The sequence below is a fragment of the Trachurus trachurus genome, assembly GCF_905171665.1.
Source record: "Trachurus trachurus genome assembly, chromosome: 17".
Classification (NCBI taxonomy): Eukaryota; Metazoa; Chordata; class Actinopteri; order Carangiformes; family Carangidae; genus Trachurus; species Trachurus trachurus.
Window position 1 is genome coordinate 2,122,011 of NC_139900.1, and position 13,208 is coordinate 2,135,218.

Sequence of the window (13,208 nt, forward strand, 5' to 3'; positions counted from 1 at the left end):
GTTTTCAAGTAACTTCAAGTTCTTTGGGTCCATTCACAACACTGTATGCTGTAAATCTCTGGGCAGGGCTATTATGGGCTGGCGTTGCTAACGGGAGGAGTGCAGAGAGTCCTCTACTGCAATTAAAGTACTTAGGGGCTATTTGTAGATCATACAACCCCACTTTAAAAAAATGATACTATCCCTTTAAAGCTTCAGAAGCTTCAAACACATATAACACATTTGATTGCCAGAGGAGATCCAAATTAGGCACTTTATATCTCATCTATATGTATTTATTATACATTTCTGGCCATATCTATAGCCTGTATGTGCATCTGACCTTATAATATTTTGATTTCCCTTCATGAAGTTTTGTATTGATTTGGTAAAACTTGTTGCAAATGTTGGAGTGCCCTCTAGTGGACGTGGTTCTCAACCTTTTGTACATCAAGGACCCTAAATTGACACAAATTAGACCACGGACCCACATTGGACCAAATTTAGAAGTAAGCACCAGAGATACACAAATATTTGTTCTGAGACTGAAGAACGTTACTTTTTTATACTTTTAAATTAGGGCCAATTCATTTTTTGGAAATATTATAGAGAAATTTCTGGAAAAAAGTGGTCCAATTTCTCCAAAAACATTTTAACATTTCTAGGAAGAAGTGGTAAAAATTGTCTCAAAAAAAATAAAAAAATAAAAATGTTCTTTTAAAAAAAGTGGTAAAATTTCTCGTTAAAAAAAATGTTCAAAATAAAAAAGTAAAAATTTTCTAGAAAAAAGTGGTAAAATTTCTAAAACAAAAAAGTTTTTTAAAAAATCTAGAAAATGTGGTAAAATTAAAAAAAAAAAACTTCTAGAAAAAAGTGGTAAAATTTCTCTTAACATTTTTTTTCAAAATAAGAAAGTAAAAATTTTCTGGAAAAAAGTGGTAAAATTTCTAAAACAAAAAAGTAAAAAAAAATCTAGAAAAAGTGGAAAAATTTCTCGTAAAAAAATGTTCAAAATAAAAAAGTAAAAATTTTCTAGAAAAAAGTGGTAAAATTTCTAAAACAAAAAAGTTTTTTAAAAAATCTAGAAAAAGTGGTAAAATTAAAAAGAAAAAACTTCTAGAAAAAAGTGGTAAAATTTCTCGTAATATTTTTTTTCAAAATAAGAAAGTAAAAATTTTCTGGAAAAAAGTGGTAAAATTTCTAAAACAAAAAAGTAAAAAAAAATCTAGAAAAAGTGGTAAAATTAAAAAAAAAAAAAAAAAAAAACTTCCAGAAAAAAGTGGGAAATTTTTTAAAAAACATTTTAAAAATTCTAATAAAATTCTAATATTTAACATAAGAAGCGTTATAAATTGTAATCTGCTTTGAGGGTTGACAGCTCTACAGGAGACAGAGGAACAGACTTCAGGTTAAAACTGGTTGTTTTTATTTCTAACAGAGTTTTTTTAACAAACTGAATAAAACGTGTGAATCGGATAAAAAACTGTACGAAACATTTAGTTAAAAACGTCCATCAACTATTATATATTAGTGACTGATCCCTGATTGGCTGATCCTGATTGGCTGAGTCTGCTGGTGACCGATCTGCTCGCTGCTGCTGCTGATGATGATGTCATTTCCTGTCAGGGCACCGTCGTCATGACGTCCATCTGGCTGCCTCGGCGTCGGCGGCTCTGATTGGCTGCAGCGCCGCCCACGGGTCCTGCAGCATGGACGGGCTGAAGAACTTCTCCACGGGGGGGTCGGCCTGCAAACACACACACACACACACGGTTAGCGCCATGGCCACGTCCCCATGACAACGGTAACGAATGATTACCAGTTAAAGCTGCATCCCAAAGAAATTTAAAGGGATAGTTCAACATTTTTGGCAAATTGGCCCATTGCCATAATCCCTATAGTCATAGCAGTAGGTTTGTTACCTTTAATTGTCGGTGCAAGCTATTTTTAGAACGGCGGAGCAGAGCCGCGAGCTGCTCAGAGCTACGCTACGGAGGCTCATTATGGGATTTCTTGGTTTCCCTCATCAAACTCATCAAATACAGAATCCAACAACTCCACAACAACGCTCTGGTGGACAAGTTGTGAGCTGCACATTCACCACGCTATGAGATAATAACACAACGTTACCACACAAAAAAATGCTTCTATCCCTTTAACCTCTTGTGTGGGCGTTCACACGGCTGATGATGTCACTGGTTCCCTTTTGTGCTCCGTGTGCCAACAACAGTCGTTGGTGGGAAGTTGGTTTCGACTTCGTTAGTGCCCTATTGTGATATAACGACAGTCATTGGAGTCACAGGAGATTCAACAATCTAACCTCTAAGAAAAACAACTGTTCACAAGTGACTCCAACGACTGTCGTTATAACACAGTAGAGCACTAACGAACTCGAAACCAACTTCCCACCAACGACTGTCACTCCAACGACTGTCGTTATAACACAGTAGAGCACTAACGAACTCTAAACCAACTTCCCACCAACGACTGTCGTTGGCACATGGAGCACAAAGCCAGCCAGCACCGAGCCAACCCGCTCCATGAATGATATGAACGGCTGATTCAGAGCTGAAAGGAACACTTCAGTTTGTTGATGGGGGGGATTAGTAGGGGTGGTTAATTGGCCCAATTTCCCGATTCGATTCGATTACGATTATTGAAGTCTCGATTCGATTACAGACCGATTTTCGATTATTAACGATTATCGATTCGATTTTCGATTATTAATGATTATTGTTATGATTATTATCAGTCAGTTGCTGAATTATTATTAGCCTATTTTTATTTATTGAAAACCACAGATTAATTTTCTCTTTGTGCGTTGATTGCTTGTTGGCTCATTTTTTGATTCTTGGATTTTTTGTTACAATAAATTACTTTAACTGATCATGGACCCTTTGTATTTTTGGAAGTGTCACAAAGGAGATTTAAATTAGTAAGTCTATTTTTTTGAAAGACAGATGCAACACATATTTTACTGTAGGCTTTAGATAATGTACACATAAAAACACAACACAACACACGTAACTAGTGATCAAATAATATTGCTCTGGAACAACCAGCTTGCACACATTTTACTTTAGCCTACTGTTATAAAAACAGAGCACGCTGTGTAACTTCAACTTCAGTGATCAAATCATTGCTCTGGAGCAACCAGATTCTTTATGGAGGAAGACCAGCTGGTCCACATGTTGTGACGTGTTAACAGGCTAAAGCCAGAATTAAAACAGTTTTTAGCAGCTTTACTGCTATGGTTGTAGCGATGCTAATTTCTGTTAGCCCGTCTATGGTGTTTTACATTATACAACGTTAGCATTAAGCTAGCGGACTTTATGCTTCAAAAGCAAGCTCACTGCTGTCTGTCCCATAGAAAAACATGACAGCGGCAGCCTAGTTTGGAACATGAACCACGTGACCGCGCTGGCGGCGACATCAAAAGCTGTCGCCACTCAATTGTATCGATCTTTGTCTCGCTCCGGCACCGTTAGCACCTTGTTAGCACTAGAGTGCCTATAGAGATCTCGCTATAGGCACTCTAGTTAGCACCTACACACTTGCTCGCTAGCTCAGTTACACAGCCTCTTGTTATGACAGACAGACCGCTCCACCTTGTGGTTAAATCCTGTATGACATCCAGTAACAGGAGGACTCGCCTTTGTATTACAATTTAAAAAAAAAAAAAAAAAAAAAAAAAAAAAATAGAATTTTTTTTTTTTTGAAAAATATAAATAATCGATTTTTGGAAAATTAATAATCGATTCATAATCGGTCATTTAATAATCGCGATTAATCGATTATCGATTTTTTTCACCACCCCTAGGGATTAGCATTAGATGACTGGTCAAAATTTACTCCGTTACAAGTAAAAGTAGCTCAGTCGACATGTTACTCCAGTAAGAGTAAAAAAGTACTTGCTTAAGTATCCCAAAGTACATGCTTTTGAATTTACTTGAACCCTACTACTTTAAACCTACTGTGTAGAGTGTAAATTGTGGCCGTTTGGAGTTTGGAAAGAGAAAAAACCTGGGGTTTTTCTGGCATCTCTCCCACTCTAACCGATGATGTCACGCACTCTGACACGAACATTCCGTCCAATACACACCCATTATAATCTCATAATTTCTCCAAAAATGATCATGGTCATTGATCAGGGATTGATCAAAAACTATATGACCTATCAAAACATGGAGTAATACGCCAATACACAAGACTTGTGTCTACTGTTTAAAGTTTAAATGGTGTCTCTAGGTGAAAGTATGCCTGAGCAGTAGACGTTTGTTAAACTCCAATGATTGGAATTTTTCGCTTTTTTTCCCGCCCGTCCCATTGACTTCAATGCAAAATTTTGCGCTGTAAACTGTTGAGAAAGGTAATAGCACACCGATCCCGATCAAGACGCACGTTTTGATATATTTGATAATATCATATATTTGATAATATCAAAACGTGCCCGGGCACTGGTCACTGCAGCTATGAAGGGACCAGTGCCCGGTGCGATGGCCCGTGGCCCTAACAAGCAAAAGAACGCACATGGAGATAAATAGGAAATTCAAATTTCGCCAAAACATTGTGTAAGAAGCTGTTTGAACCGGTTCTTTACCTGGAACTTCTGCGCGGAGCCGCCGGGACTGAAGGACTGCGGCCGGCGGAACCCGTTCCCTCTGCGCCGCATCTGTCCTCCGAAGCCCCGGGACTCGAACCCGTACCCGAACCCGGAGCCTGAGCCGTCTCTGCCTCTACATCCTCGGTTAGACCCTGGAGAACCGACCGGGGAACCGGAGCTCCACCCGGGGCTCGGAGCTCCGCGGTAGCCGCCTCCTCCGGAGCCTCCGTACGGGGAGCTCCGAGCCCCGGGGGAAGCCCAGCCTGACGCCGGGGAGCTGGAGCTCCACGCCGGGTTAGGAGAAGCCCAGCCCGGCGCCGGGGAGGGGAAGCGGGCGTCGGGCCGCGGAGCTCCGGGGCTGCGGTGGGGCTGCGGAGGTCTGGCCGGAGAGCGATACATCTGGTCGGCTGCAGAGAGAGCGGAGAGACTGGAGGAAGACTCACGGAGGATCACTACAGATCACCACCACCACAACAACAACACACCGACACTCAACCGGAACAGGAAGTCGTTCCCCCTCCTCTCGGCTGCAGCCTGCAGCGCCACCCAGCGGCCACCAGAGTCACTGCAGCCTGCAGCGCCACCCAGCGGCCATAGATATGCTTCAACGCGGCCGCCATCTTGGTACGGGGTAAGCCGATTCAACTTGAACCCTTTTCCCATAAAGACATTATCTATGGTGCTATTATGAATGAACAACAATGATTTGGACTTTTTTTTTTTTTTTTTTTTAACTTTCTTTTTAATTTTTGATTTACACTGACAGCAAGACAAGCTCATCAAAAAAATAACACAAACTTACAGCCTTCCGCTGTCACTAACAACAACATACAACACAAAATAATACTACATAATATAATAAAAACCAAAAACACAAATACAAGTAAAAGACAGGATAGAAAAAGAAAAAAAAATGTGAGAGTGTGTGTGTGTGGGGGTGTTATCTTAATTTACACCAACATTTATTATTGATGGCCACTCGCATCCAAAAAACATACTCAGGGGGGTCCACTCTTTAACAAATTCATCTAAGGTTCCTTGCACCACATGAGATAGTCTTTCATAAGGAACAATTGATAGCAGTTTCTCATACCACGTTGCTAACGTAGGCGGGTGCTCATCAAGCCAAGTATGGTCTGAAACACGGGTCTGTCAGTCACTCTGCTCTGCTCTGAGCCCAGGAGAAAACTTTCCTTGTATCCTACAACCTTTATCCAATGAGGAGAGAGAACGGCATAAAGGGGCAGTCCTCTCTGTGTGTGCAGCCAAGGGATGCGCCTGAATGTGGTGACGTAGGGACGAGGACCAATAGATCCATGACGAGGGCGGGGGCTGCTAACTCCATCGGCTGACAAGACGTTATGGTGCGTTCAAGGCAACTCGTAACTCGTGTTTTTCCGACCTGTGAAGTCGTACCAGTTCGATCTGGTACGAGTTCACGGGTCGGAAGTTACGAGTGGCCGTTATAGTGACTTTCACAGGTAAAACAGGTCGGAAAAACACGAGTGGGTTGCCTGGAACGTAAGTTACAAAGTCGTAAGTTGTGACTTGAAGCTGTAATTTACGGTTTCAAAAGCCTGCCTGGAACGCAGCATTAGCGAAAACGACCGGATCACTCACTTCTGCTTTAAAGTACTTAGGGGCTATTTGTAGATCATACAACCCCACTTAAAAAAAAAATGCTACTATCCCTTTAAGCGACTCAATGACTTGACTAATAAAGTAGACTTAGTGGAGCAATAATAATGATAATATAGAGACTAGAGGGTTGTGGGTCTGACAGGTGAAGCAGAGTCAGAGGATGTGGTGCAGCAGCAGCAGCAGCAGCAGGTGAGTGGAGCGTTTGTGAATAGCAGCAGTGAGTCTGAGTCGAGGTTCAGGCCTTCGCAGCGCTGACGTGTCCTGCTGCTGCTGCTGCCCACACACACACACACACACACACACACACACACACACACACACATGACCATCCTCCACCTCTCAGTCTGTCTCCACGTCAGCGCCGGCTTCATCAGACACCTGACCTGTAAAAATAAACCTCCACCGTCGCCACGGTGACGATGGCGCTGAGGCTGAGGTGTCGGGTGCTGCACGAAGGAACATGTTACACAGGCAGGGACACTTCTGTGTTTGTAGTAGTTGTAGTTTATTCGATCTTTAACACAAAATTATTTACAGTTGAGGTTTGTGTTTTGTTTAATTACAGTGAAGTGATGATTCCTGTCATCAGGGCCGTTGCTATGAATTCTGGGCCCCCTTAAAGAATACTAAAGTGGGCCCCTCCCCCTAACTTTTCCTTTTTTTTTCTTAGACCATACACCGCGGAACCGGGGGGGCCAGGGGGGCCATGGCCCGGGTAACTTTTGTGCTCTGATTATTTTATGAATAGCCTAAAAGCTGTAGTAAAAAGTTGTATCTGTGTTTTTAAGAGCCAAGTCACCACCACACACACCTTCACTGCTGCCGATAAAAAAAACTGTCACAGAGTGCTGCATTTTGATTTGAATTTGTGAGTCTATCAAGTGCATTGTTTATCAATACGTCATGCGTGAGTGTTCTCGGTGCTTTCTTTTTTGTCTCGGCGCTCAGAGCGCTCAGAGTTTATGTTCAACTTTTGGAACAGCGCCGCACTTCGCGGCTCGGACGTGAGGCGGCTCGTTTCGGCAGCGTTCAGAGAGAGAGAGAGAGAGAGGGAGAGAGAGAGAGAGCTCCGTGGACACGGCTGTTGGTCACGGGCACGAGCAGTGGGGGCCGTGTCCACCGGACACCGGACGCTATGAAAAATATGCATACCAGGCACACGTCTCTCATTGATGGTGAGTCACACCCCCTTCTCTCTCCAGTGGATCTGTGTCCGCTCTGTTCCCACTCCGGTGCGTTTGATGTATAACAACACACTGCAGTGACACGGTGGAAACTCTCTGATTGTTCCTAACGGAGTCAGAACGGAGCGGAGACCGCCGTGGATATTCATGTGAACGGGTGCCTGCGCTGCGCGCATGTAGACCTTTCTCTCTTCCTCTCACATTGCGGATTATTGTGTGCGTGTGTGTGTGCATATGTAGGCTACAGAGGTACCTGTGCATAAATACTGTAATACTGTCCCGTCTAAATAAACAGGACATTTACATTTAGGCTATGCAGTGTCATTTTGAATAAAACCCTGTCCCATATAGACGCGTGTCTCTCTAGACGGGTCCGCTCGGCGCACACACACACACACACCTTCCAAAAAAAAAGAAAAAAAAAAGAACTATTGGCAGAAGTCCGGGCCATGAGAACCGTCATCTTACCTCTCATATGGATAATCAGCGTGATGATGTATCATAAACTGGATACAAACACCGCAACTCTGTCCGGAGCTTCGCTACTTTTATTTCCGTATCCTTGGTAACAGTAACCCCCAGTACAAGGATTTCAAAATAAGGGCACACTGACCACTGAGTTAATTTTTAGGTAATGAGTCTTATTTTAAGTGGAAAGAGATTAGTTTTGACTAGAAATGAGACATTTGGACAAGAAATAAGACAAATATTCTTGGAAAGATGTAGAGTTTTTACAGTGTACTATGAGTATTAGTCAGGGTCTTACGCAGAATAAATCAGTCATACAAAGATTAGACTACTGGGGTTTTTTATGGGCCCCACTGGGCGCTGGGCCCCTAGAGTTATCATCACCTTTCTCCCCTATACAACGGCCCTGTCTGTCACCGAGGAGTTTATTCATAAAAATAAAAACTTGAAGTCTGGTCGCAGTGAAACAGGAAGTGATGCTGCAGCTCAGACACAATGAAGAAAACATCATTTTAACCCTTTAATTTACAGGCCGCTTATTATGCGATAATATCAAGAAATAGCCAAGAAATAACAAGTAATTGTGTCATAATGTCTAGAAATAACGGCCAGTTTCATAGTAATATTGAGAAATATCGCCAAGAAATAAAAACAATTTTCAATTACAATGACTTGGTGGAGAAAAATTCTGGCCTTTCCCAAAAAAATTCAAAGCATGAAAAGTATGTGTAATCTTTTACCTTTATGAGAGTTTCTTTATGAATCAGTCAGTCAACCTTCCATAAAACCATCATTCGTTCATCTAGTTCATAAATAGATGGAAAAGGTGCAGGCTGAAGCTATCCTTTAATTCAAGTTTCCATTATATCTATTAGAGCTCTTCATGGTTTCAGAGTCATAGAAAGAAATAAGTTTCCAGTAATTAACAAGTGTAGCCAAAAAATAAAAGAAATAGATAATTAAACAGTATTACAGTTGCAATCAACACCCAATTATCCGATCCTGTTTATAGCTTTCTATCTATCATACTATGTTTTACTGTAATCTAGCTCGGTGGAGATGAGGTGGTTATGAACCCAGTTGGCCACCAGGTGGCCTGTAACTCTCAGTCTGGTACATCATAGTCCATCATATTCAGTGTTTTACTCATTTGCCTGATATAAAAATCTGGATCAAAACATGGCAACAGAGCTGGAATCAGCAGATGTCGGCCATAATTCAACCATGGACACATTAATCATGAACCTTTAAAGGTCCAGTCTGTAAAATGTTGGTAAAACCGTGACATTCTAGTTTGCAGCGCTCATGACGCTTTATGAATGTGAAACTCTTGAAATCTGCTCTCTGATTGGCTGGATTTCCCCTTCAGGCTGCCGTACAAACATGGCGGAACAAGATGGCGACGCTCTCTAAAGCCAGACCCTTGTTACTGACCCTTTGCAGCGACGTCACTGTTATGGCGTGACGAGGTGGAAGGCAGAAAGTGGTACAGAAGACCGAGAGAATACTGTGACGGATGAGGATGAGTAGATATTCTATTTTATGACACGGCTCTATTGAATGTTGCTCTCTGATTGGTCCATCGCTGCGTTCTGTGGTCCGTCATCTCTGTATAAAGACCATCGTCCTTCCTGTCCTTCCTTATTTCTCCATAGTAGCCTATCCCTTACTTAAATTGACGTCCACTGTTCCTCTGCCGTCCGTCATGGCATTCATACTTCGTGACGTCATGTGCAAAGGGTCAATATGTAGATATAAAAGAAGAATTATAAGGCTGCGAAAACCAAACGCATTTTATTTTATAGTGATTATACACTATATATATTCAGATTTTAAAGGATCCATCACCTGAAAATCCATTTTTTTCCCCCAGGTTATTGCATGTAGACCTCAATCTTCTCTGTCACTGACAATAGCTGACATGTTTTTCCGGGCAAAGAACTTCACTCTCGCCTCCTCCCCCATGAAAAAAAACACGATTTCAGATCGGGCTTCTCGTTGACGTCAGTAAGAAGCCAAGTGGGGCAACCGGCAGCGGTAGCTGTAAAACAGACGAAAAGCTGTTTTATTTCTCGCTCTAGCGCTGTAATTATGGAACTTTATTAAGTTTTAATATTTTTGATGAGAGAATGTAACTGTTTAGATCAACAATGTGCCGTTAGTTTATCCAAATGACGGCTGTTTAGAAGTTTGCTCCGATGTTTTTCAGAGACGTGAAGCTCAAACAAACAATTCATCAATGAGACCAACATTTATCTCCTAAACAGAATTTAAAGGTGGTAAACCTCTAAACCTCTTTCTATCTATCTATCTATCTATCTATCTATCTATCTATCTATCTATCTATCTATCTATCTATCTATCTATCTATCTATCTATCTATCTATCTATCTATCTATCTATCTATCTATCCGTCTGTCTGTCTATCTATCTATTTGTTCACCCGTTGCCTCAGTGTGAATGTTTCCTCTCTGCTGCGGTGAATGAACTCTGACTGTTTGTTCAGTCTCTTCCTGTCTGGCGACTATCTCTCTCTGTCTCTCTCTATCTCTCTGTCTGTCTCTCTCTCTATCACTCTTTCTCTCTGTCTCTCTCTCTCTCTCTCTGTCTCACTGATCTGGTTTCTGGTTTCGGTCAGACCTGCAATGAACTCTGGGTGTTTGAAGAGACGACCTGTGGTCAGGTTCACGTCCAGTCACACAGAATGAGACACTGGATCGTTCCCATATTTATAAAAAAAAGAACAATATGACAGTTTTTTTTAGTAATTAGGATCCCATTAGTCGCAGCATAGCTGTAAAATACACCAAGAATACAAAATATAACAACATAATACAAGGAAACCACATAAATATACATATACTCAGACGTAACATATACAAATCGTAGGACACACATGTACACATGCAATCCTTTTGTTTCTCCTCATTAAAACTTAAAACTTTATCTATTTTCTTTTCTTTTACTTTTATTTGCTCTTGCTTTTAACTCTGTTTTTAGTGTTTTGTTTGTTTTTATTCTGTTTTATGCTTCTTTTTTTAATGTTTTGTCTTTATGTAAAGCACATTGAGTTGCCTTGGTATGAAATGTGCTATATAAATAAAGAGGCCTTGCCTTTTCCTCCCCCCTTTTACTGCCCAGTCGTCCTCTTATGTCTGTCTTATTGTGTGTATTGTCTGCTGTATGTGTACGGATGGGTTAATCGCTGTAATTTCACTGTACTTGTATAGTGACAATAAAGGCTTTTGACAGAGGGAGGTCAACTGATTGAATAGAAACAGCTTGTAAATGTTTGACTGCACTGATTAGGTGACAGAGGATAGAAGACAGAGGACAGGTGTGCTACTGTAGCCGATGTTCATATCTGACCCACTGCGTTGTGTTTCTCACGGCCTGCCCTAGGTGGGGTTCGAACCCTGCTCTCCTCCTCCAACGATGCTAACCGCTTTGCCAAGAGGTTGACAACCGCTTGGCATGTGGGTTAGCAAGTCCTTTATGGGTGGAGTGAGTGCACATCCGTTACACTACCGCGTCGGCCCAGCAGGATTTTGACCAGTTACTGTAAAACGAAACAAAAGACATTTGATCCTCATGTGATCGTCTTGTTTGGACGTTTGAAATTATTAATGAGCTCATCACAGACTCAGATACCCACTGGAGTGTGTCCCAGCATGCACTGGGGGAGAGGTCTGTCCCAGCTAGAGCACTGGAAAAGAGAGTAAGGACACCACCATTGACTCCCGTGGTAAGGGTTTAAGGGTTTAAGGGTTTAAGGGTTTTGCGCCCCTAGTGGCAGGATATGGGTATTGCAAAAGCGCCCAGAAAACCCATTCACTCCAATGTATGTGTGTTGCCCACTTGCTGGTAAATTGATGAAAACGGCCGTGTTTTTGTTTTTAGGTGTCTTGGTCATATCAGATTATACTTATAATTTGTTTATTACAAAATGTAGATTGAAACATTAATGTAGACAACTGTTTTTTCTAGTCCCAGCATGCACTGGGGGGGAGGTGGAGTAGCTACACCTGGCCCGTCAGCAGCCAGGTACAGGTGAAACACACACACACACACACACACACACTGAACAATGCCCATGTAACTCTGTGCTCCACATTCATCTCTGTGTTTTTTTCCATCAGCTTGCAGGTCAGCGAACAAACAGCATCGCCGTGCCAACCAGCTACTGTTCAGCAGCCAATCACAAAGCAGAAAGTGTGACAGTGTTGATTAACCACCAACGTGACTCCAGCAGTAAACGTTAGAATGTCTTTAATGATAATAATTAATTAAATAATAATTCATATAAAGTTGCATCAGTTTCAGTTCATTTTGTTTCACAATGAAGGCGAATAATTTATTAACATCCGTTTCCTCTGGTTCATTAATTAACTCACTGCTCGTTAATGTTTGTTCACTCGCTCATTAACAGTGGTCGTTAATGGCAACGGTCTTTGGCTCCTTCTCAGTCTTCTGAAAACTCTCAGGAACGTTCTTAACTGTGCAAAATACATTGTATTTATAATAATAATGATAATAATAATAATGATAATAATACATTTGGCTCCAGCAGCTGTGTTGAACAAATTCTTTTCAAGTATGTGGTGACATACATCAGACATTTAGGCCTGGACGACACGTATATGGAGATTTTTTTAAGCGGATATTTTCGTCTTTGTTCGCCAGGGCCGTTGTATAGGGGAGAAAGGTGATGATAACTCTAGGGGCCCAGCGCCCAGTGGGGCCCATAAAAAACCCCAGTAGTCTAATCTTTGTATGACTGATTTATTCTGCGTAAGACCCTGACTAATACTCATAGTACACTGTAAAAACTCTACATCTTTCCAAGAATATTTGTCTTATTTCTTGTCCAAATGTCTCATTTCTAGTCAAAACTAATCTCTTTCCACTTAAAATAAGACTCATCACCTAAAAATTAACTTGTTTTTAGATCATTTTCACTTAAATTCACAATAAATAGAAAAATCTGCCAGTGAAAGTAAGTTTTTTGTGCTTGTAATAAGGAAGGAAAAACTTGCTCCACTATCAGATTTTTTCTACTTATTCCAAGTGAAAATCTGCTTGAAAGAAGTAAAAAGTGTCTAAAAACAAGCTGCTTTTAATATGATGAGTCTTATTTTAGGTAGAATGAGATTTGTTTTGACTAGAAATGACATTTTGACTAGAAATAAGACAAATATTCTTGCTAAGATACTTGAGTTTTTGCAGTGTAATGCTGCATTAGCATCAAAACAAAGAAGGCTAAATAAAAAACCATAATACATACGTAGTCTAAGAAAAAAAAAGGAAAAGTTAGGGGGAGGGGCCCACTTTAG

The 13,208-nt window shown here is 41.1% G+C and overlaps 1 protein-coding gene across 2 annotated transcripts; it reads right to left on the bottom strand.

The window, feature by feature from the left end:
- Nucleotides 1–1,396: 1,396 nt before the first annotated feature.
- Nucleotides 1,397–5,032, bottom strand: mplkip (M-phase specific PLK1 interacting protein). Of its 2 annotated transcripts, XM_083991904.1 has the most exons (3): nt 4,894–5,032; nt 4,580–4,845; nt 1,397–1,726 (listed from the first exon to the last, which is right to left on the bottom strand). In XM_083991904.1, the coding sequence occupies exons 1-3, from the start codon at nt 4,979–4,981 to the stop codon at nt 1,616–1,618; spliced, it is 465 nt and encodes a 154-aa protein (XP_083848030.1). In that variant the 5' UTR covers nt 4,982–5,032; the 3' UTR covers nt 1,397–1,615. The 2 variants fall into 2 exon arrangements, with proteins under 2 accessions (XP_083848030.1, XP_083848029.1); XM_083991903.1 differs by having other exon boundaries at nt 4,580–5,032.
- Between the last annotated feature and the right edge of the window lie 8,176 nt (nt 5,033–13,208).